This window comes from Lepidochelys kempii, chromosome 2, assembly GCF_965140265.1.
Source record: "Lepidochelys kempii isolate rLepKem1 chromosome 2, rLepKem1.hap2, whole genome shotgun sequence".
NCBI lineage: Eukaryota > Metazoa > Chordata > Testudines > Cheloniidae > Lepidochelys > Lepidochelys kempii.
Genome location: NC_133257.1, coordinates 229,794,350 through 229,819,668, shown reverse-complemented (window position 1 = coordinate 229,819,668; position 25,319 = coordinate 229,794,350). Strand labels below are relative to the sequence as shown.

The window sequence follows — 25,319 nt, the reverse complement described above, 5'->3', positions numbered from 1 at the left end:
CCACTGCCCATGGCTCGCCCCCGCTCCTGTTCTCTCTCCCCACCCCCAGCTTCCCCGTCTGGCAGCGCCTCTCCTCCTGTCAGCTCCCACCGCTGCCACCCGGGGAGCGGAGTGACCCGGCTCCGACTCTGCCCTTCCCGCGCTTCCCTGTCACCCGGGGAGCAGAGTCTGGGGGCAAGTGAGAGCGGAGGGAGCGAGGGGCTGGGCACTGACTTCAGCAGACGTTACTGAGGATGCGCAGAGCGCCCGCGCAGGCTCAGTAAGAGCCAGGTGCTGCGCGTGGGGAGGCAGGATGGGGCCGGTGCGCGTGCTGGAGCTGTACAGCGGCATCGGTGGGATGCACCAGGCGCTGAGAGGTACCGGTCCCGCTCGCCGCCCGTGGTCCCCCCGCCGCTGGGATTCCCGCCCCCGCTCGGCCCGGCCCGGCCCGTGCCGCCCCAGGCGCAGCGCTGGCGGGCCTGGGCTGGCGGTGCCCGCCCTGGGCTCGCGCAGGCACCTGTGCAGGTTGGGCTGTGCGCGGTGCGCAGGCAGAGGAGCGCAAGGGACCGGCTCTGGTCGCGGCGGGGGGGGGCCGATAGCAGCAGCCAGGAGCGCCTGAGCTGCTCGGCTGCAGAGCTGTGCTTGGCGAAAACCGCTCTGCAAACTCGGGGGGAGCAGGGTGGCAAAATTGCTCTGCAGACTGTCCTGCCCAAGCCTAGATCTGCTCGGTTGCCTGCTGCCTCAGTGGTTGTTAGGTTCTTTGCTGTTAATATATGGATAGATATTACTTGTCTGGTCAAACAACCCACTGGAGCAAACATTCGTACTCCAGGGCTGCAGACAAGTAGAATTCTGTAAGGGTGCCTTAAAACCGATCCCAAATTTAAAGAGTGTATTTAACATGCGTGAGTGAGACCTGTTGGGTTTTTACCTGTGTGCATATTTGCTTTCACTTCCTGGAAAACAACAACAACACTGGATTTTGGTTTAGGATGGCCTGTGTCTTGTGATGTATAGTTATAAAAGAAGTATTTTTAGTAGGACTGTGAAGCGATTAAAAAAATTAACTGTGATTAATCGTGTGATTAAACAATAATATAATACCTTTTATTTAAATATTTTTGGATGTTTTCTACATTTTCAAATATATTTATTTCAATTACAACACAGAATACAAAGTGTACAGTGCTCGCAACAATGTAAAATTTTAGAGCCTACAAGTCCACTCAGTCCTACTTCTTGTTCAGCCAATCGCTCAGACAAACAAGTTTGTTTACATTTACAGGAGATAATGCTGCACTCTTCTTGTTTACAATGTCACCAGAAAGTGAGAACAGGCATTTGTATGGCACTTTTGTAGTCGGCATTGCAAGGTATTTACGTCCAGAGGCGCTAAAGATTAATATGTCCCTTCATGCTTCAACCACCATTCCAGAGAACATGCGTCCATGCTGATGATGGGTTCTGCTTGATAACAATCCAAAGCAGTGCGGTCCAACGTTTGTTCATTTTCATTATGAGTCAGATGCCACCAGTAGAAGGTGATTTTCTATTTTGATGGTTCGATGTGTAAACTACAGAGTCTGGAGAATTTCTCTTTTAAGACTTCATAGAATATCAGGGTTGGAAGGGACCTCAGGAGGTCATTTAGTCCAACCCCCTGCACAAAGCTTCTGAAAGCATGCTCCGCAACTCATCCCTCTAAGATTTTAGAAGGCACTTCAGATTCTTAAATCTTGGGTCAAGTGCTGTAGCTATCTTTAGAAATCTCATTTTGGTACCTTCTTTGCATTTTGTCAAATCTGCAGTGAAAGTGTTCTTAAAATGAGCAACATGTCCTGGGTCATCATCCAAGACTGCTGTAACATGAAATGTATGGCGGAATGCGGGTAAAACAGCAGGGGACATACAGTTTTCCCCCATGGAGTTCAGTCACAATTCAGTTAACACATTATTTTTTAAACAAGCGTCATCAGCATGGAAGCATGTCCTCTGGAATGGTGCCCAAAGCATGAAGGGGCATACGAATGTTTAGCATATTTGGCACGTAAATACCTTGCAATGCCCGCTACAAAAGTTCCATGCAAATGCCTGTTCTCACGTTCTGGTGACTTTGTAAATAAGAAGAGTGCGGCATTATCTCCTGTAAATGTAAACAAACTTGTTTGTTTGAGCGATTGGCTGAACAAGCATTAGGACTCAGTGGACTTGTAGGCTCTAAAATTTTAGGTTGTTTTGTTTTTGGGTGCAGTTATGTAACAAAAAAAATATACATTTGTAAGTTGCACTTTCACAATAAAGAGAGGTTTCAGAGTAACAGCCGTGTTAGTCTGTATTCGCAAAAAGAAAAGGAGGACTTGCGGCACCTTAGAGACTAACCAATTTATTTGAGCATGAGCTTTCGTGAGCTACAGCTCACTTCATCGGATGCATCATAATCAAGGTGGGCCATTTCCAGCACAAATCCAGGTTCTCTCACTCCCTCACCCCCCTCCAAAAACCACACACACAAACTCACTCTCCTGCTGGTAATAGCTTATCCAAAGTGACCACTCTCCGTACAATGTGCATGATAATCAAGGTGGGCCATTTCCAGCACAAATCCAAACCTGGATTTGTGCAGGAAATGGCCCACCTTGATTATCATACACATTGTGAAGAGAGTGGTCACTTTGGATGGGCCATTTCCAGCAAGAGAGTGAGTTTGTGTGGGGGGGGGCGGAGGGTGAGAAAACCTGGATTTGTGCTGGAAATGGCCCAACTTGATGATCACTTTAGATAAGCTATTACCAGCAGGACAGTGGGGTGGGAGAAGGTATTGTTTCATGGTCTGTGTGTGTATATAATGTCTTCTGCAGTTTCCACGGTATGCATCCGATGAAGTGAGCTGTAGCTCACGAAAGCTCATGCTCAAATAAATTGGTTAGTCTCTAAGGTGCCACAAGTACTCCTTTTCTTTTTACAGTAAAGAGATTGCATTATGGTACTTGTAAGAGGTGAATTGAAAAATACTATTTATTTTGTTTATCATTTTTACAGTGCAAATATTTTCAAAAATAATATGCACTTTGATTTCAACACAATACAAAATATATGAAAGTATAGAAAAACATCCAAAATATTTAATAAATTTCAATTAGTATTCTATTGTTTAACAGTGCAGTTAAATCTGTGATTAATCACAATTTTTTTATCATTAATTTTTTTTTGAGTTAATTGTGTGAGTTAACTGCGAAAAATTGACAGCCCTAATTTTTAGCCTTTATTAGGGCTGAAGTATTTGTAAAGATTTTAGTGAATATTACAACGATTCCTGCCAAATCATAAATTAAATTGGATTATGTTGAAACCTGAATTTATGAAAAAGAATTTCAGGGAGAACACTAGTTGGCCTGAAGGAAAGTATTGTAATTAAATACATATCCTAGACACACCCCCTTTTCTCCCAAGCAGCATTTTAACTACTAAAGGTCTAATAAGGGGGACCAACTTAAATACTCTGGCCAGGTATTACCAAGGTTTCTTCAAGTGGTTTATAAAAACATTTAAAACCTGTATTAGGCACACCAACGCAGGTGCTCTGCAGACTATTAAGGTGATATCCTTAGGGCTGGTCTACCCTACTGCTTAAGTCGATGTAACTTACGTTGCTCAGGGTGTGAAAAAAGACACCCCTGTGAGCAATGCAATTTAATCCGCTTAAGTGCTGTTAACACTGCACTATGTCAGTGAGAGAGGCTCTCCCGCCGACATAGCTTCTGCCTCTCACGGAGGTGGAGTAATTATGCTCATGGGAGAGCACTCTCCCATTGGCATAGCGCATTTTCACCAGACGCATTAAGTGGCGCAGCTGCGCTGATGTAGCGTGGTAGTGTAGACTGCCCTTAGACTTGCTGTCACTTCACTCTCCTATGCCAGACTAAGAGATCTTCCTTTTGACTGAACCCGCCTTACCTTCATTTTCTTTGGTTGTTGTGAATAACTGTGCTTATCTTGGGCATAAAGGGATTCATTTTTTTTCTATGCCAGTAACATCTGTTTTCTTCATTTCTTTAAGTTATTTGGAAAGTCAGGCAGCTTCATCTCTTCTTTTGCCAGGTGGCTGCCTGTTAAAGTTCCCGGAACACTAGGAGGTGGAAAATGAAGGAACATAGTTTTAAAGAAGAGCTTTTTAGACATTGTTTGTGGTTTATAAATACAGTTAATATGAAAGCTTTCAGTAAGGATTTTAGAATGCACCTGGAGGAGCTTGCTAGCAGAATAAAATGTAAGAGAAAAACAAGGTATTTAAAATGTCTTGCCCAACACACGCAAAAAGTAGGTTATTGTGTTTTATTTTAATATTTTTGTGTGTAATTGTGTTACAGTAACTAAAAGGCAAGACAATAAAATATGTGAACATGCAAAAAAGTAGGACTAGTTAAAGATACAACTAAGCCTTAATAACTGTCTTTGGGACCAAACACCTCTCTCATTCCCTAAAGATGTCTTTGGAAGAGAATATGGGCCACAGGTATTTTTGTTGAGAGTTCTAGAGATTCTGGAATCTTAACTGAAAGCAAAAGAGATGGATACTTTGTTTCTTGTATTCCTGTCTAACATAGTCTTAATTCTAAAAGAAAATCTGAACCTTTTATCTTGCTTTCCATGAGATTTCATGAAAAACAGACTGAATTCACAGCATTATTCACTTGTCACATGTTAGTATCTATATGTATGGGAAAAATCATCCCCGGATGTTATCTGGTTCTGTTGTTAACATAATAATAGACACGCTGTGAACACCCAGTAACATCCTCCAATGATTAACAAATACTGATACCAATGTGTTAAAAGTTGGTGGGAATCTCAGGAGGTCCTACAGATGCCAATGTTCCAATTAAAATGTAATACCACAGCATAAAAGCAACAAATTAGCTATGAGAGATGAGCCTTTCTGAGATGTAGCCTCGGAGAAATATGAGAATATTGCAAATAGGTGTGCAAAAAGTACGATGATTGTATAACACCACACTGCATACTGCTTGTGCTTGAGAATGTTGGGAGTGTGACCAAATCATCACCCTTGATTCTAGGATAAGTTTATTTTGTGAGGGGAGGGAGGGAACTAAATCACTGCTGTTGGTCCCAGAAAGGTTCCATTTATTTCCAGAACTTTCAGCTGCAGCTTAGAATCACAGATGAAGTTTCTGAACAATTGCAGCAGTGTCAGTGTCGATAGTAATTTACATTTCCGTTCTTTTGGGGTTACTTTCAAATGAAGAAATTACAATAAATACAAATAGTATGGCTGAGATTCTTTTTAGAGGTACCAGCCAGAGCAGATGAAGTGACTCATGTCTTTAGGGGAAGGCTTGAATTCTTATTTGTTTGAATGACCCTGGATAGTGTTGAAGGTTAAGTACCAATTGAAATTTGCATATCAAATGGATACAATACCATTTGCATCACAGCTGACATTACTTTTTTCAGATCCGGCTATTTTTCTTTATTGGAAGTGTGTGATGAGAAGTACAAACTGCCCCTTGGTTCCTTATTTCCATGTCCCTTTAAAATTCTGCAAATTTTGCACTTGCAGACGAGTCTTGTTTTGAGTCCTGTTAAGACTAATAACTGCGAAGCATGAATAAAAGGGGTTCTATTCTATTACTTTATCCACATTTTTGATGTGTCTTTTAGCCATTTGGATTTAGTTTACTCATGATGTTTATCCTTATAAAGGCACAAAGTAAAGGCAAAGTGGGACTCAAATGTTTGTTTTCATGTGAAGATCAGATGAAGAAAGTAAACATTCCTTGCAATTACTTTTTCATGTATAATAGCAAGAATTCATTCAAACTTGTACATATGCAGTTATAAACAGAGTGGTACCATGGCATACATTTCTCTAATAGAATTTTTCTGCTGTCATGTGACAGGAGACAATAGAATTCTCAGCACCATCTGGTATTGAGGCATTATGGGAGTTTCCTCCAAATGTTTGGGAAGAAAAGAGATCCTGCATTCACCAGTGGTGTGTGGTATAGTCAGCAGGATTCATGAGAAATCAAGAGTAAGTTGCTCATTGGCTTCTTTTAATAATGGTTCCAGTAAATGTGTTTGTCCAAGAAAAATGAGAGGAAAAGAAGCTGTTTGTTATTTTAAAAAAGAAAAGATTGTATATAAAACCTTAGTGACAGTCTGCAGCAAGAGAAACTAGTTCTGCAAAAGGATTTCTACAGTGCTGCCAAGATGAGTATCAGTGTTGGTTCCCTACCACATTAGCATCTAACTTAGAGGTAGATTAACTTGTGTTTTTCTGTAAAATCATTAGTGTTTGTAATTGGTGAATATATATTTTCCATAATCAAGCTTAAGGATACCTTCCCTCCTGCTTCCTGGCATCTTTTTAGTTTCTAATCTGGCAAACAACTTACATGTGTATTTAAGATGAGTGAGTAATCATATTGAAATTAAAGTATATGTGTAAGAGTTTGCAAGATAATGGCAACCAACATACCAAATAAAGCCCTAAAAAAATCAACATTTGGCAACAGTACTTCAATATAGCAGTTTCTGAAATATCCACAGTTTTTATCCAATAGTAGGAGATACATGTGGCGTGGTGGTGACTTATTTATACAGACTAGGCTTGTTCCCCAATATTTTCACTTCAGTAGCACACAGAGAACATTAGTATATTGTTGTCAATGGAGACATGAGTGTTGGTTCAATCCTTTATTACTAAAGTTAGCTATCAGTCCTGAAACTCCTGGTGAAAAATCTGCAGTTCTTTGCTTATACTTTACGTAGAGGTACTTCAGGATACACAGTGAAGTTTGTAGTATGTTGTTTTAGAGCTTTACAATTTTGTAAGGAGATTTCTAATGTTTAGTAACATAAGTATAATTCTGACAAGTGCTTTAACTAAGGTCACAAAGGGAGTCAGTGACAGATCTAGGATGAGAATGCAGTAGTCTGTGCTCTCAGACATGTCCGGTTAGTCTGTTGGAGCCAATGCAGTATCCCCCTCATTGAGGCCCTGTTCTGTGTGTGTGAATAGTTCTATTAAAGTTAACGGGATCGCACACATTGTTGAGGCTTTCAGGATTGGGCCCTTACCTCGGGGTGTCTGAAAGCAGAATGTAATCCTGTTTATTCCCATTACAAGGTAATGTGATTGATTGCTGCTCCAGGCCAGACTCTCCACTGTTAAGAAATAGGACACTTTGACAGTTAGATGTCCGACACCAAAAACTGCCATATATATTTGTTTAACCACAGAACATCTGCAATGGTAATTATTATGTTTTGCTTTTAGAAAAGTCATCTTTCCATCTAGTCCTCTTCCACAGCAATCCTCCTCCAAACAAACAAGCAAAAATCAAAACCAAACCAAAAAACCCAACAAAATAAAACAAACTTTTCATGGCTTATTAATTTAGGCAGCTTTCCCATGCACAATTAACTCCAAGTCTGTCCCATGCAAACGTCTAGTTATCTGGATCACCCATGTTTAAAATTTGTTTGTGCATGAAATATGAGAGAAGAACTTTAAAAGGTACCACTTCTAGGTTACAAGTTCAATTGTATATTTTTTTCCCCAGTGATTAATGTAAGTTTCAATATAAGTAATTATTTTTTATCACTAAGAGCAGTTACATTTAAATAAAAGAAAAATTGGCAGGCAGAAATATAGTCCAGTAAAACCCCAGATGAAACCATATTGTCAATCTGGGCAGTCTCTTTCTCATTAATTTCTAAAAGATAGCTTCTTTGGCAGAAGAATACTGTTGGTTAAAAATTATAAAAATCAACATTTGGTTGTTCTACTCTGCAGGCATAGATACTGAGTGTGTGGTGATGGAAAGGAAGAAATTGATTATCTTGCAGGAATCAAGCATCATGTTGACTGATGGTCCAGGCTAATATCTATACCTAAAAGTCGATAATAGACCAAAAATGAAATCTTTGTTTATTCTAAAAGGAAACTGAACTGGCATAAAATGTGTCCGTTCTCTCTTTTTACATCTGTTTTCATAATCTTCTACAGTAGATAGTTATTTTGGTTCTGAATTCCCTTTGTTTTCAGATCTGCCAGACCCTGCCCTTGGCAGTATGCTATATATTCCATGTGCTGTGCTGACATTGATGATTCTGGTGCAGGAGTGCAGCAATAAATATAAACAGATCTATGCTAATTTTAAGGTCTGTTAGAAACACATGACAGGGGAATCGGTTTGTCAAGTGTAAAAGGACATATTTGGTAGCAAACGAAATTTTATTTTCAAGCTTTTACAAAGATCTATAAACTGTGGATTGCCTCTTCCAAATCTAAAACCAACAGTAGGTAACCACTTTACTTCCTTCTGTTTGAATTTCTGCATCTTTAGGTCACTACCTCCCCCTCTCGCCATAGCAGTAAGTGGACACGAGTGCTCTAAAATTTGGATTTTAAGGCCAGATTTAGGATCAACTCTGACCTCCTGCATAAGTGGGAGCTGGTATCAAGCAGACTGCCCCAGGGATCAGTCCTGGGGCTGGTTTTGTTCAACATCTTCATTAATGATCTAGATGATGGGATGGATTGCTCCATCAGCAAGTTCACAGATGATACTAAGTCAGGGGGAGAGGTAGATATGCTGGAGGGTAGGGATAGGATCAAGAGTGACCTAGACAAATTGGAGGATTGGGCCAAAAGAAATCTGATGAGGTTCAGCAAGGACAAGTGCAGAGTCCTGCAATTAGGACGGAAGAATTCCATGTACTGCTACAGGCTGGGGGTCAACTGGCTAAGCGGCAGTTTTGCAGAAAAGGACCTGGGGGTTACAGTGGACAAGAAGCTGGATATGAGTCAACAGTGTGCCCTTGTTGCCAAGAAAGCTAACGGCATATTGGGCTGCATTAGTAGGAGCATTGCCAGCAGATCGAGGGAAGTGATTATTCCCCTCTATTCGGCACAGGTGAGGCCACATCTAGAGTACTGCATCCAGTTTTGGGCTCCCCACTACAGAAAGAATGTGGACAAATTGGAGAGAGTCCAGCAGCGGGCAACGAAAATGATTAGGGGGCTGGGGTACATGACTTATGAGGAGAGACTGAGGAAACTGGGCTTATTTAGTTTGCAGAAAAGAAGAGTGAGGGGGGATTTGATAGCAGTCTTCAGCTATCTGAAGGTGGGTTCCAAAGAAGATGGAGCTAGGCTGTTCTCAATGGTGGCAGATGACAGAACAAGGAGCAATGGCCTCAAGTTGCAGTGGGGGAGATTTTAGGTTGGATATTAAGAAAAACTATTTCACTAGAAGGGTGATGAAGCCCTGGAATGGGTTACCTAGGGAGGTGGTGGAATCTCCATCCTTAGAGGTTTTTAAGGCCCGGCTTGACAAAGCCCTGGCTGGGATGATTTAGTTGGGGTTGGGCCTGCTTTGAGCAGAGGGTTGGACTAGATGGCCTCCTGAGGTCTCTTCAAACCCTAGTCTTCTATGATGTTATGGTAGCACAGACTATATGACCTCACACAGTAATTTCTGCATAAGCCCATAACTGCAGTTTGAATTTATAGCTTTCCAAAAGATATGCTATCTAGTCTGAATTTGAAGACTTCAAGTGATGGAGAATCCACCATGTCCCTAAGAATGTTGTTCAGTGGTTAATTGCCCTCACTGTTAAAAATGTATGCCTTATTTCTAGTCTTCCTAACATTAAGTTGTTTTCTACACAGCTACAGTTTAATTACTTTGCCAGCCCTTGAAAACTGGCACCTATTCTTTTAAGAGACATCTCGAGGGCAATGCATGTTTCTTTATTTGTGCTGGGTTTTTTTCTTGGGAGTTCAGTTAACTGGCTGTAACCTAGTCAGAAATGCCTAAACGTTACATGTTTCTAGACAAGTAAATAGATTTTTTGCCCATTGCTGGATAATTAAGTAAAATGTATAATTAAAAATAAAGCGTAAGTTTGTTCTTTTGGTTTCAGAAAAAAGCCCTGAATGATGGAAAAAGACAATTATACAGAAATGTGGTGGCCATTGAGTTATTCACATCAAAATTTAGCATCCAGATTAAATATTTAAATTATTTTAATAAAATCTCACAAAGGATGATTTTAATGTTTTTTTTTTTTTTGGTGACATCTTGGGTATGCAGATTTTCCTTTGCTAGATACAGTGGTCCAGATTAATTTGTCCATTCCAGCTGCTTTGTTCAGTTCCGGTGGTGTAAAGCAACCAGAAAGCCACCTTCTGACGAAATCACTTGTGTAAGAGGAACTCCCAAGGAATGCAGAATTGGCATAGCGGCTTTGTGCAACGCTCTGCCCCGGTACCCCATTGTGGGATATCCTTGGTAGAGAGGGATAGTGGCTGGGGTTACCCTGTGTCCTTGCAATTCTGAGCTGCCAGAACAGTTCCTTGGAGCCATGAACAACTGGAAGTAAGTCAAAGCAGCCCAGAGACTCCTCTGATTTACACCAGAGATTGAATGGGGCCCCAGGAAATGTGACTGTAAAGGTGACCCTATCCTTCCTATTGTTCATGTGATGACCTCAATTTGGTTGCACCAGGAAGTTTCTTGCCCAGTATATATTGATTAATTACTGTTCTTGTAATGCAGAGTCTGCAATTCATATAAAGCAGCAGTGCTCTTAGTTTGCCAAGAGGTTTTGTGAACCGAAACGCTCGTATATTCTTTTACTTACTGTAACATAGAAGAAAAGCTATTAGTACTTTATGTTGTTTGTAAGGTGCTTAGAACTGTGCTGAAGTATCTCTGTAGAAGAACCTAAGACTGATAGATAAGACACACTTGCTGTTTCTCCAAACCCAGAGAAAAACCTGACCGTGGTAACAGTGTTTTTTGTAAAGACAAAATTCTATGCTTGACTATATAGATATAGTGGGAAGTAGGCTAATGTAACTAATTATGCTAACAAATTTGATTCTGCTGGGCAATGGCATCACGCTGCCTATGCTGTGCTCTCAGGAAAACTATTGTAGTCATACCAGGTGCATTGTTTTCCCCGCTTCTCTTGAAAAAGCTCATCTAAAAAAAGAAAATAGCCGTGCTTTCCATTACATTACTCACTTCTGAATGTTGGGATCTGAATGCTGAAGAAAAGTCTTATTAGTAAATTTTTTTGAGTTTAATGCTATTTCAGCTCAATAGGAGGAAAGTGAAATCCATCCTTTGCATGAAAATGAGATCCTATAAGATCCCAGCATTGTGGAGTTAGAGAAATAGGTATTGGATGAGGAGAATTAGAACAAAGTTTCTATACCTTTCCCTCCAGAATTAGCCTTTATGGTTTGGGTTAAAAGTGACCACCATGGGCCAGCCTTTAGGGCCTACAAAGCCCTTGATTGAAGTCCCTCACTTTTTTGTTTTTTTTTTAAATTTTTTACTAAGGGGATGGAAATAGTGGTGGTGAAAAGGGTGAACAACTGACCTAAGAGTGGCTGTCAGAGCCTCCAGCTTCTGCCACTTTTATTGTTTGTTTGATGGGATAATGATTGGAGATGGTTAATTTCCATTCCTGACAGGGCACCCACAGGGCAGGCACCTGTTAGTTAGGGGCAGTATGTCTTCAAAAGGAATCTCCATTGTTGTACTGGAAATCTGTATCCGTTACCTAGGCTTTACTTTTGTGCTGTAGGAAGTCCATCATATTGGATTTTAAATACGCTTCGAAATTTAGATAGTTGATTTGCTAAACTGGCTTTTTTTTTTCCCGCACTGGATGTCAGCGTTACCATACCGGATCCATAGTCCCAGGTGCAGTCATCACAGTTGCTCTGCTATGAACATACCTGTGTGTAACACATCTGTCACAGTGTGTGTTCACGGTGTCGAGAAGGAAAATAAGAGACGCAATAAAACGAGCCTTTAATAGATGTTCGCATAGTTCACCTATTCATCTTTTTCCCATGAGGCTCAGATTGTCATTGGTTAAATTAAGTGAGCAAACCAGAAAATGTTAGTTGCCTGAATGAAAATTCCTATATATTGTTTCACACGGTGACCTTTCAAATATTTCTGAACAGCAGAGAAATGTGAGTAAGATGGAAGAGGCTTGAAAGCTCTACCAATCAGATATAGTAGATGAGGCTTTAATTTTCAGTGATCTAGTTGTCACTATTGGAATCCTGTACTTGGCTTTCCTGCTCCGAAATTGCTGGGCATGGAAAGTGTTTAACTCTGTTTTGTAAAGTATCCTGAACATTTACAGTACTCAACGGATAATTAGCAATCATTCATATGATGTACTCAGGTTGAGAGCATGTCGTTTTGAAAAGTGATGTTATTAAAATAAAGAAGTCTATCTTGTCTCTTTTTGGACTAAAACAAATTAAAATTGTTAATGCTGAAGTTGGAATAACATGGCAAGCGGCTTGTGGAGTTGCTGTTGGAATTGATGTAGTTTACAGTAGAAAGTGCATGCATGATTGCCTCCTGGGCTTCTATTGATGAACATAAAGATTTATTTATGTAAAATGGCTCAGTGTAGAGCAGGGGTGGCCAAACTTCTTGGCCTGAGGGGAACATCTGGGTAGGGAAATTGTATGCAGGGCCATGAATGTAGGGCTGGGGCAGGGGGTTGGGGTGCAGGAGGTTGGGGTGCAGGAGGGAGTGTGGGGTGTGGGAGGGGGTGCGGTGTGCAGGAAGGGGCTCAGGGCAAGGGGTTGGAGTGCAGGAAGGGTGAGAGGAGCCGGAGGGGGCTCAGGGTGGGGGATTGGGGTGCAGGATGGGTGTGGCAGGGGGCTCGGGGCAGGAGTGCAAGGGGCTGGGGTGCATGGGGGGTGTAGGGTGTGGCAGGGGGCTCAGGGCAGGGAGTTGGGGTGCAGGAGGGCTGTGGCGGGGGGTAGGGGTGTGGGGTATGGGGTGCGGCAAGAGGCTCAGGGCAGGGGGTTGGAGGTGCAGGAGGGGGTGCGGAGTGCGGGAAGGCTCAGGGCAGGGGGTTGGGATGCAGGAGGGGTGTGGCGGGGGCTCAGGGAAGAGGGTTGGGGTGCAGGCTCTGACCCAGCACTGCTTACCTCGAGTAGCTCCGGGGTGGCTGTGGTGCACAGTGGGGCTAAGGCAGACTCCCTGCCTGCCCTGGGCCCTGGGCCGCTACCAGAAGTGGCCAGCATGTCCAGCAGTGGCTCCTGGGGGGTGGGGTGGGGCAGGCAGCTCTGCTGCGCACTGCCCTCACCTGCGAGTACCACCCCTAAAGCTCCTATTGGCTGCGGTTCCCCATTCCTGGCCAGTGGGAGCTGCGGGTGGCGGTACCTGCAGGCAAGGGCAGCGCACGGAGCCCTCTGTCCCTCTCCCCCCGCCGGGGCCGCAGGGACGTGGTGCCGGCCGCTTCCAGGAGCGGTGCGGGGCCAGGGGAGGAGAGAAGCCTGCCTTAGCCCCGCTATGCCATAGGGCTGGCAATGCTGTGGGCCGGATTGAAAGCCCTGACAGGCCAGATGCGGCCCACAGGCTGTAGTTTGCCCTCCCCTGCTCTAGAGGATGTGATTACTATCAGGAAGCAATGTGCTGTGATCAGTGATAGACTGAACAGCATCTTTTGTGATCTGAGTTTTTGTAGAATTGGCTTATTCTGTTGCTCTATAAACTCATTGTGTACTTTGTGTCTGTTTTCTGCATTTTTCCTTTTGGATAATTATTATTAGATTTATACTGCAGTCTCCTGCTTTTTCATTAATATATTTAAAGAAGTCAGTCATTTCTCTTTTCATCTAAGAAGCTATGGTGTTACATTAAGAGCTGTCTAATGTCTTTGTCCTTCAAGCTACTCTATACCAGGGGATCCTTGCACTCATACAAAACATTTTCAGAGTCAGGGCCCAAGGTGCAATACAAGCAATAAAGTGATTCAGTGACCTTAAAAATCCCCCTTCTGGATGTTGCAGTGTAGCAACATAGATGACCCAAGTTCAAGGACAACTTTACTAACCCAGTTTCCCAAACTGACAAACAATATGCTTCAAGAGTGGCAAGTCTGGTTTCCAGGGTGTAAGATCTCTGATTAGTAGCTAGAGTATTTCTGTCAATTGTTGCATGGTGCGGCATGTTGATCTGCAAAGCCCTATGTCCCCTGTGTTCTTACTTAGAAAAAATGTAGCTAGAATAATGACCAAGAAGAGGGTGGATGGAGTTTGTGTGCGTGTGTGTGTTACAGTGAATACAAATAATTTTTTAGAGTGCAGTGGGTGGAGAAAGGCAGCTTTGGCTATAAAATGAAGTGATTGTGGTACATTTTGTGTAAAGTTTGAGTCGACACAGCAGTTCTGAGCACATTATTTCTCTTTACCTGTAAAACTATTTGTGCATTAGCTCTGGTATCATGAGAAAATGTAGTGTATTTTAAAGCACAGGTATGGTTTTGCAAATTCCTTTCTTAATTCCAGAAAGCTGTATATCTGCAGAAGTCGTTGCTGCTGTTGATGTGAACACTGTTGCTAACGAAGTGTACAAACACAACTTTCCCAGCACGCCATTGTGGGCAAAGACAATTGAGGTGAGTAATGGACACGTGTCTCTTTCTGCTCTAGCCATCTCAGTTGAGTATTAGTGGGGAATGTGAAATCAGAACACTTGAAACTGGGAGGCAGTAATGTAAAAGGATTGCTTTGTTGGATTATGTGTAGTAATGACTTTGGTAGATTCCTAGAGGTGTAACTACTGCTTTAGGGAGATACACACATGCATAGAGTACAGACTGATGCTTTCTAGGGCATAGTCTACACTACACTACACTAAGGTTGACACAACCTTGTCGCTAAAATTCAGCACGTGTGAACGCTCTCTATCGGTATTTTTTTGGCACTTCTGCCAACAAAATACTTCCAGCCCTGCAAGCGGCAAAGCCGCATTCACACTGCCACTTGCGTTGGCGAAACTTGCTTGTTTTTTTGCGGGGAGGCTTTTTTAAGTACCCGTGCAAGAAAAAAGTTTTGTTGACAACGTCTCAATGTAGACAAGCCCTTGATTAGCTGAGAAGGATTTTGTTTTTCCTGAAAACCTGCTGTATAAGGATGCTTGATTACTGTGCCAGTAAAGGCTACATAGCCAAGCATCAACCCCCAAAATAAAAAGAAGTGTAAAAGAATTTTGTCAAATTAGTAAGAGACATTCATTTATTCAACATTTAAAACCTGATTGGAAAAAGCAATTTAAAATACACTGTAGGGAACAATCCTGCATTGTTAGAGGGCTAGATCGATCAGGTGACCTAGTAAGTCTCTTCCCTCTCTAATTTCTTGAAAAAGAGTTTTGTAAATTAACTTCAGTGCTTATAAAAAGGCTTGATGCTTTTGTTGATTTATGCCACAAATTTTAATTACACATTTTTGTTCTAGTATGTTTAATATGACAGGGGAATTATAAATTAGCCACATGGATTTGTATAATATATGTCCATTTCAGAGTGGTTAGAAATTACTGAACACCTTTTAATCTCCCATCACAGTTTTCAGCCTGATAGTAGAAGTTTCTGAGCTTGTTTTAACACACCAGTTTAAGTAAAACCAGATTGGATGGCTAAAGGATGCCTGCTTATTCAACACTTGGTACTTGCTGACTAGTGTCAGATCTGAGTTTCTTAAATGGGGGAAAAGAAAGAAGAGGAATTACATTTTATGTCCTTGATGGATTTTAAGAGTATATTCAAGTCAATAAAATCTTCCTTAAGCTTTGTGGGAAAACAGTAAAATCTCTCTTGCGTTGCTGTTTTTATATGGAATTTTAGTAACTTTTCTTTTATAAAGCTAACCCCTGAAATAAATAAAAAGCAGCAATTATTTTTCATGACCATAATCAGACCTACTTTCTTGTTTCTGTTTCTCTAGGTGGGATGTTACAGGTTGGCTGATTATTAAGTTACTTAAAAAAACAAAAAAACCCCACACATACTATGAGCTAAACCTTCTGGTGCAGTTTAATGAACTTGTAGCTCTGGTAGTAATTCTGCAACACAGATCTAATTCTTTCTCCTTTAAACAAAAGTCTTTTTGTATTGTATGACCAGTAAGCCATAAAACTAGCTTTGTGGGATTTTACACAGAAAGGACCAGAATAAACTTTTCACAGTGTACCTTAAAGAAAAAACATCTTCACCACTAGTAAGATCTAAGTTAAAACCCTTCCTGTTAGGGTTACCCAACAGTTAAGCTATAACACATGACTTGTTAAGCAACAGCACATGACATGGTATGAAATATTCTGTTTATAATGGTATTTCTGGATGAAATGTGAGTCTTTACGGTCTAACACTTCTGGAACCTTAGACATGCCAGTTAAACATACAACTTTCAGTCTACTAGTTTTAAAAAAATCTTTGTCCTAACTAAAAATAAACCTAAAAACCCCACGCATTTAATTGGACAGTATCATTCTGTGTAAGAATTTGTCCACATTATTTAGCAGAGTATGGTGCAGCAAGTCCTGGCCCCCAAAGCTAAAAGTAACAGCAGAAGGCAGGCAGGCCATGGAAAAACAGCACGTGGGAATGGTGCACTCTTTGCCTGCTGTGAAGCAATAGCCCTGTCGTCCTTGTTAGTATGGAGAGGAGATTTGGTAGGATGCCACGTTGAGTATACGATCCTGGTTATTTGCTCCTCAACCATGTGGATCTGCTGGCCAAAAGCAAATGCATAGGGAGACAGAGTTGGGAGTTTCCCAGGGAAAACTAGTTTAGCGTGGGGCCTTGGTAAATACTAGTTTAAACTGGGAACAATAAAATTACTTTGAGAATAGACTAATGAATATTACTGAAAAATATTTAGGAATTTGAAAATAGTTTTTCAGTAATATGGTCTGTTTAATTTTGAATAAATCAAATAAAATAACACAAAATATAGCCTCAGTATAGTGCTGTATGCTATTGCCTTGGCTATTTAAAACAAAATCTACTGAATCTGGGAATTCCCCTTCTTTGTTTAGTAATGCAAATCAGATGTTTGTTTAGCAAAGAAGAGAAATCCCCAGATTCAGAAGTTTCAGTATTTGAGATAAGCTGCTGAACTAACTGTCCAGGCCAGTACTTTGCCTCTTGCTCTGGCTGGCTGGAGAGCAACTGCTGTAACTGAACTCTGAGTACAGTGACTTAAGTAAAAATATTTCAACATGCGCAAAGGTGGAAGACCACTTGACCCGATTCATGGTTATGTTGAGAAAGTTCATTACGATGGCAAAGAGTCTTTTGATGCAGAAATTGTGAAGCAAAATGGAGTGGGAAGGCAGACCCTATGAGGAAACATTTTGCAAAATGCAGTGGAAAGGACAAAGAGACACTGGAATAACTGACTTTGGCTAAACGTGTATGAAGATTTGAATTGGAGATACTGGTAAAACTGCATTGTCATTGCCAAGTACATCTCAACAAAGCCCGATCCACGTTGGCATTCCAAAGGGACACATCAACAATTGCTGTTGCATGCAAAGTGTGGTTGGAGCTAATGATAAATGAAGATCTTGTATCACACAAAGCAGAAGCACAAAAAGATTCTGTGAGACAATTACTCCAGTACACATTTTGCCAACTGCCTTCATCCAGAATATGCAGGAAAGAAATTGTCAGCTGAACAAGAAGAAATTGCAGGGCTCTGGATGCTCAGCAAAAATCTCAACTTTCTGCCATATTTTCTTGCATTTAAAGTAGCAGAAGCCCTGTATCCAAAAATCAGCATTTTTCATCTGCTTTCTAGGAAAAAGTTTCCCCTGAAACATGGTAGAAAAATCTGAAGAATGCTGGTATTCCATCTGACTGAATGGAACTGGTGGTGTGTCATAAATATAAAGGGAAGGGTAAACCCCTTTGAAATCCCTCCTGGCCAGGGGAAAGCTCCTCTCACCTGTAAAGGGTTAAGAAGCTAAAGGTAACCTCACTGGCACCTGACCAAAATGACCAATGAGGAGACAAGATACTTTCAAAAGCTGGGAGGAGGGAGAGAAACAAAGGGTCTGTGTGTCTGTCTATATGCTGGTTTCTGCTGGGGATAGACCAGGAATGGAGTCTTAGAACTTTTAATAAGTAATCTAGCTAGGTATGTGTTAGATTATGATTTCTTTAAATGGCTGAGAAAAGAATTGTGCTGAATAGAATAACTATTTCTGTCTGTGTATCTTTTTTGTAACTTAAGGTTTTGCCTAGAGGGGTTCTCTATGTTTTTGAATCTAATTACCCTGTAAGATATCTACCATCCTGATTTTACAGGGGGGATTTCTTTATTTCTATTTACTTCTATTTTTATTAAAAGTCTTCTTGTAAGAAACTGAATGCTTTTTCATTGTTCTCAGATCCAAGGGTTTGGGTCTGTGGTCACCTATGCAAATTGGTGAGGCTTTTTATCCAACATTTCCCAGGAAGGGGGGGTGTGCAAGTGTTGGGAGGATTGTTCATTGTTCTTAAGATCCAAGGGTCTGGGTCTGTAGTCACCTAGGCAAATTGGTGAGGCTTTTTACCAAACCTTGTCCAGGAAGTGGGGTGCAAGGTTTTGGGAAGTATTTTGGGGGGAAGGACGCGTCCAAACAGCTCTTCCCCAGTAACCAGTATTAGTTTGGTGGTGGTAGCGGCCAATCCAAGGACGACGGGTGGAATATTTTGTACCTTGGGGAAGTTTTGACCTAAACTGGTAAAGATAAGCTTAGGAGGTTTTTCATGCAGGTCCCCACATCTGTACCCTAGAGTTCTCAACTTTCTGCCATATTTTCTTGCATTTAAAGTAGCAGAAGCCCTGTATCCAAAAATCAGCATTTTTCATCTGCTTTCTAGGAAAAGGTTTCCCCTGAAACATGGTAGAAAAATCTGAAGAATGCTGGTATTCCATCTGACTGAATGGAACTGGTGGTGCAATTGCAGTGTCCAGCAAGCACAGAATGAATCTTTTCAAACTTTGGATATGCACGTGCAGAACTGAGGAATAGGTTCAGTCTCTCCACTACCTCAGGGTTGCTCTTCTGCTATAAAATGTTGCATGGCCAAATGGACCTGGACCAGTTATCTGCCGCTCTGTGTGCTTCTGATTGTGTTGCTTAATGTTTCAAGTTTACAACTCTGCATTATTATTGTTTCAATGTAATCAAATAATTTCCATTTTTGTTTATATAATGTTGAAAACTGAAATAAGTCAACATGTATAAACTTCTTCAAGAAAATACTTAACCAAAATGTATACAATGGAGTCGCATCATACGCGCATTTAACTTACGCAAATTCAACTATATGCATTTGGCAACAAAAAAGAAAAATAACAACTCTCAGTGGTGGAGTACTGTACAGGAGTTGATGGGAAAGCACTCGGGGGTTGATTTATCGCGTCTAGACTAGATGCGATAAATCAACCCCCGCTGGATCGATCGCTGCCCACCCATCCGGTGAGCATCTCGCCGTGCTGAGTGTGATTCTAGTGTTTAAAGATACGTATTTTTCATACAACATGCCCCCTAAATGCAAGCCAACTACTTCATCTGGTGCTCAACCGAAGAAACAGCAATCTGTTCCAACACTGGAGGAAAAACTGGCTGTGTTGGACTTATTGAGAGACGGTATGTCGGTCTCCAATGTGGTGCGTAAATATGGCCGCAACGAATCTAGCATCTGTGCCATCAAGTTTCGAGAGAGAGAAATTCGTCCAGCCATGGCATCAAGTGCTCCAATAACGGCTAAGGTGATGAGCCAGGTGCATGATAAGACTTTAGTGAAGACTGAAAAGGCATTTAATTATGGCAGGAAGACATGAACCATAAACGTGTGCCCATCAATGGCAACACGTTGCGAGAAAAGGCTCTTAGCCTCTACGCGCTATTCAAACCTCCCACTGAAGAGGGACAGCCTTCTGATGAGAAGGAATTCAAAGCCAGCCAAGGTTGGCTTAACAGTTTTAGGAACCGCTTCAACCTCAAAAACATGCAGACTACTGGTGAAGCTGCATCAGACAATGAAGAGGCAGCAAAAGCCTACCCCGAACAATTTTAAGAAAATCATAGAAGAAAAGGGCTATCTTCCTGAACAAGTTCTTAATGCTGACGAGACTGGGCTCTTCTGGAAAAAAAAATGCCCAACCGCACTTACACTTCGAAAGCAGAAAGACAGGCCCTGGTTTCAAAGCAGCTAAAGACTGTATGTCTGTGTTGTTTTGTGGCAATGCGGCTGGGCATTTAATAAAGCTGGGCTTACTCTGCAGGGCTGCAAATCCCCGTGCCCTAAAAGGCAAGAACAAAAATCTCCTGCCCGTGTTCTGGCGATCAAATAAAAAGGCTTGGGTGATGGCAGCATTATTTCTGGATTGGTTCCACAAGCGTTTCATTCCGAGGTCAAGCGGTACCTCTAAGAGAAAGGACTTGACTTTAAAGTGTTGCTGATCGTAGACAATGCTCCTGGCCATCCTGAGGCACTCTGGTTTGCGCATAACGATGTTGAAGTCGTCTTTCTCCCTTTTTTTATTCTTTCATTCTTCCATTTCTCTGTCTTTTTTACTATAAGCGATATTCGCCTTATGCGCTGACTTTAGAACCTAACCACCGCGTAAGATGCGACTCCACTGTACAGACATTCTGATGTTTAGTATTATAATTACCTATATTAGGATTACACCCACAGCAGTTTTACTTTTTATTTGTACAACCCTATATTAATCTCTGAATCTACTGCCTCATGTAACCACAGTTTGAATATGTAAATAAAACTAAGTGTAATGTGGTATGTATTAATGAAACCATTTTTAAAATAGAAAATGTCTAGCTAGTTTTTCCCAGGGGGTAAAAACCAGGATTTTATGTGGTAAAAAACAGCTCTGGTAAGTACCATGCTATCCCTGTCGGGAGAGTGCCAGGGCAACACCTGCTTTTGTAGCCCATGCATTGCAATAAGGGCTGCAGAACAGCCTGGCTGCACTTCTTGTTTGGTGTTTGTACACCACCTAGCACTGGGGGCCCTGGTCCATGATTAGGGCTCCTAAGTGCTATGAGAAAAGGAGTACTTGTGGCACCTTAGAGACTAACCAATTTATTTGAGCATAAGCTTTCATGAGCTTCACTTCATCGGATGCATTCAGTGGACTGCATCCAATGAAGTGAGCTGTAGCTCACAAAAGCTTATGCTCAAATAAATTGGTTAGTCTCTAAGGTGCCACAAGTACTCCTTTTCTTTTTGCGAATACAGACTAATCTGGCCGCTACTCTGAAACCTGTCATTATGTAAGTATCTCTCCTAATGCTTTGTGGCCTAGGTGGAAAAAACAGGTTCCCCAAGTTTTCGTGAAGATTCTCTGCAAAGCCTCTGGGCATTTGATTCCGCATAAGGAATTTGCTATCTTTCCAGAAAGACATAATATTTGAGAGGTTGTTATGGACAAGTGACTATTATTTGAGAGATTGTTATGGACAGGTTTCAGAGTAACAGCCGTGTTAGTCTGTCTTTGCAAAAAGAAAAGGAGTACTTATGGCACCTTAGAGACTAACCAATTTATTTGAGCATGAGCTTTCGTGAGCTACAGCTCACTTCATCAGATGCATACCGTGGAAACTGCAGAAGACATTATATACACACAGAGACCATGAAACAATACCCCCTCCCACCCCGCTGTCCTGCTGGTAATAGCTTATCTAAAGTGATCATCAAGTTGGGCCATTTCCAGCACAAATCCAGGTTTTCTCACCCTCCACCCCCCCACACACAGACTCACTCTCCTGCTGGTAATAGCCCATCCAAAGTGACCACTCTCTTCACAAGGTGTATGATAATCTAGGTGGGCCATTTCCTGCACAAATCCAGGTTCTCTCACCCCCCCACCCCCCTCCAAAAACAGGTGACTACAGAGAGGAAAATGCTTTTTCAAAATCTAATTCTGTTCTCCTGTTGAGTTTTGGTGCTTTTTAAAATATTTTTTCTGACCAACAAATGGTTAAATACTTGAATAAAGGTGCTTTGTTTGTTTGGGGGAGAAAAATATAGCTAACATTTTTGATGTGACCACTGAAAGAAACGTGAGCTATCTCCTGCCGCTCTAAAAGCGTGATTGGCAAACCCAGGATCAAGAAAGTGCTCTGCCCTCACCAGTGCTGCTAGCGCACTGTTGAAGTAAATACAAATCTGCGCTTTACGGTGTTTGCCAAGTATTGGAGAAGGACGCAGTTATTAGGCCAAAGAACCAGGTTAGAAAGGTTTTACTAGGGGATTGCTAACAGTGGAAGTAACCAGAAAGTTTGGTATCTAGAAAGCAGTAATTGACAGTAAAAGAAAAAACTCTCAATCCCAAAAGCATGTTTATGTTTCTTCCTTATTCAGGGCATAACACTGGCGGAGTTAAACAGATTATCTTTTGATATGATTTTGATGAGTCCTCCATGTCAGCCATTTACAAGGTGTGTATAACAAATATTCCAGTTCTGGAGAAAGATGCAGTAACTGTGAATGTTTATTAAGTTAAAAAAAATTCTCAAGATCCATACACTTTGTGGTTCATATCTGTCTATATTTTCCCATGTATCTTTTGCTATGCCTATTTCTGTGTGGGTACTGGACAGATCTTTACTGGATAAGAAGTAGGTCTGCTAGGATGTACGTTTATTGGATTAATTCCAAGTAACAGTCAGGTTTCAATAGATGAACATAATTACTTTAACTCTGTAACAAATGACATGGTCAGGTTCTAATAATTTTACGCTTGTTGAGTAGTCCCTTACTACTACAGTAAAAATGGTGATGGGCTAGTCATACTTTCATACTTCAGTCAAAATTACTGAAGCTTGATGTACCACTTATTTTGCATCCTGTACGTGACCTGTGAAAGTTTGTGATTTTTTTTTTTTTGGCCTTTTAAGGTACCTCCCCTTGCTTGTTAATGGTTAGCATCTGATCTCTCTCAATCCAGAGTAACTCGAGACAGAATACTGGAATTACTCCAGGGTGACGCCAAGAGTACAATCTTCCCTTGTATATGCACTGACTTTGGACACATACTGTACTTTAAACTGTACTGGCTTATTCTGCAATAAATACTATGATTTGACGGAGAATAAGGGGATCAGAATCAGGGTCTAGATAGAGTTTATATAAAGTCACAAGGATTTTGAAACCTATTTGAAACCTGTGTGGATACTGGAGATAATGTGTGAAAGGACATACAAATCTTTAGAGCATCTGGCACGTAAAAATATCTTACAATGCGGGCTACAACAGTGCCATGCAAACGTCGGTTCTCACTTTCAGGTGACATTGTAAACAAGAAGTGGGCAGCATTATTTCCTGCAAATGTAAACAAACTTGTTTGTTTGAGCGATTGGCTGAACAAGAAGTAGGACCGAATGGACCTGTAGGCTCTAAAGTTTTACTTTGTTTTGTTTTTGAATGCAGGTTTTTTTTTAACGTAATTCTACATTTGTAAGATCAGCTTTCATGATAGAGATTGCACTACACTATTTGTATGAGGTGAATTGAAAAATACAATTTCTTTTGTTTTTTACAGAACAAATATTTGTAATAAAAATAACTATAAAGTGAGCACTTTGTATTCTGTGGTGTAATTGAAATCAATATATTTGAAAATGTAGAAAAACATCCCAAAATATTTAAATAACTGGTATTTTATTATTGTTTAACAGTGCAATTAATCGCAGTTAATTTTTTTAATCACGCGATTAATCACAGTTAATTTTTTTAATCGCTTGACAGCCTTAATAATTACTTTAACTCGAACAGATCACATGGCCAGGTTCTAATAATCTTACTCTTGTTGAGTAGTCCCTCACTCCATGAACCGTCCCATTGATGTTGCTGGAACTACTCGTGAAGTAAGATGCCACTCAACATGATTAAGGGTATCAGAATCTGGCCCTCTGATCATCCCAATGACTTTAATTTCCAAAAAGATGATCTTTAAGAATGTGTTTTTGATTCAAAACAATGTGTGGAGTGGGTGGTGTTGTTTGTTTCCTCCCAAATCTACTGTTTTGATTATGACAGGTTTCAGAGTAACAGCCGTGTTAGTCTGTATTCGCAAAAAGAAAAGGAGGACTTGTGGCACCTTAGGGACTAACCCAGCAGGAGAGTGAATTTGTGGGGGGGGGGGGAGGGTGGAGGGTGAGAAAACCTGGATTTGTGCTGGAAATGGCCCAACTTGATGATCACTTTAGATAAGCTATTACCAGCAGGACAGTGGGGTGGGAGGAGGTATTGTTTCATGATCTCTGTGTATATATAAAGTCTGCTGCAGTTTCCACGGTATGCATCCGATGAAGTGAGCTGTAGCTCACGAAAGCTCATGCTCAAATAAATTGGTTAGTCTCTAAGGTGCCACAAGTACTCCTTTTCTGTTTTGATTATGTACTGATAAGACAATGCTATGTAAGATTAATTGGGAAATGAAAAATACCAAAATGCTTGCACCAAAATGTTGTTATTGTTGTTTTCCTTTTTAAATAAGCCAATAAAAATACAAGCTCTGGGCCTGGAATCACTTAGCCAAGTAAAAAGAACAGGAGGACTTGTGGCACCTTAGAAGACTAACAAATTTATTAGAGCATAAGCTTTCGTGGGCTACAGCCCACTTCATCGGATGCATAGAATGGAACATATAATAAGAGATAGATTATATATATTTTTCACACACATACAGATAAGTTAGAAGTTACCATACAAACTGTGAGAGGCTAATTAGTTAAGATGAGCTATTAGCAGGAGAAAAAAACTTTTGTAGTGATAATCAAGAAGGCCCATTTAGACAGTTGACAAGAAGGTGTGAGGATACTTAACTTAAGGAAATAGATTCAATATGTGTAATGACCCAGCCACTCCCAGTCTCTATTCAAACCCAAGTTAATTGTGTCTAGTTTGCATATTAATTCAAGCTCAGCAGTTTCTCCTTGGAGTCTGTTTTTGAAGCTTTTCTGTCGCAAAATTGCCAAGTAATCCCATTTAAGTCTATGGATTTACTCATATAAATACAATTATGTACGTGGGACTGGATCCTGGAAGCTGCTGAGTACTCTGAGCCCAATCCAGCAGAGCACTTCAGCCTGTGATTAACATTAAGCATGTGAGTAGTCCCGTGAGTTCAGCAGAGCTTCTCATGTGCTTAAAGTTAAGCATGTTTAAGTGCTTTGATGGATTGGGCCAGAGAGCTTAGCACTTTACAGGGTCCAGACTAAGGTTAGATATTTACAGGATTGGGTCCTATGTGATTCTTAATCCCTGACCTCTTTGTGACTGAGTCTGGGAGTAAATGTTCATTCCTTAGAGCGCTGAAAAAGGTCCTGATCCGTCAAGTATATCCATGTGTGCAGACACTGGTGCCTGTGCAGAATCCCTTGTGTAAGCAGGACCTAAGTGAAGAGTTGTAAATGTTTTGTTTTAAAAGCAAATACCTAAGATGACAAGCTGAT

The 25,319-nt window shown here is 41.1% G+C and overlaps 1 protein-coding gene across 3 annotated transcripts in view; it reads left to right on the top strand.

Moving 5' to 3' along the window:
- The first annotated feature begins 243 nt into the window (after window positions 1–243).
- The window catches only part of TRDMT1 (tRNA aspartic acid methyltransferase 1), a 42,086-nt gene continuing 17,010 nt past the window's right edge, over window positions 244–25,319 (top strand). For 2 of the 3 annotated variants that reach the window (XM_073334130.1, XM_073334129.1), the window contains exons 1-3: window positions 244–356; window positions 14,348–14,457; window positions 22,225–22,301. In XM_073334130.1, coding sequence (XP_073190231.1) covers window positions 293–356; window positions 14,348–14,457; window positions 22,225–22,301 — 251 coding nt within the window. In that variant the 5' untranslated portion in view covers window positions 244–292. Of the gene's footprint in view, window positions 357–5,897; window positions 6,032–14,347; window positions 14,458–22,224; window positions 22,302–25,319 lie in introns of all 3 variants that reach the window. The other variant, XM_073334131.1, reaches the window with a different exon arrangement.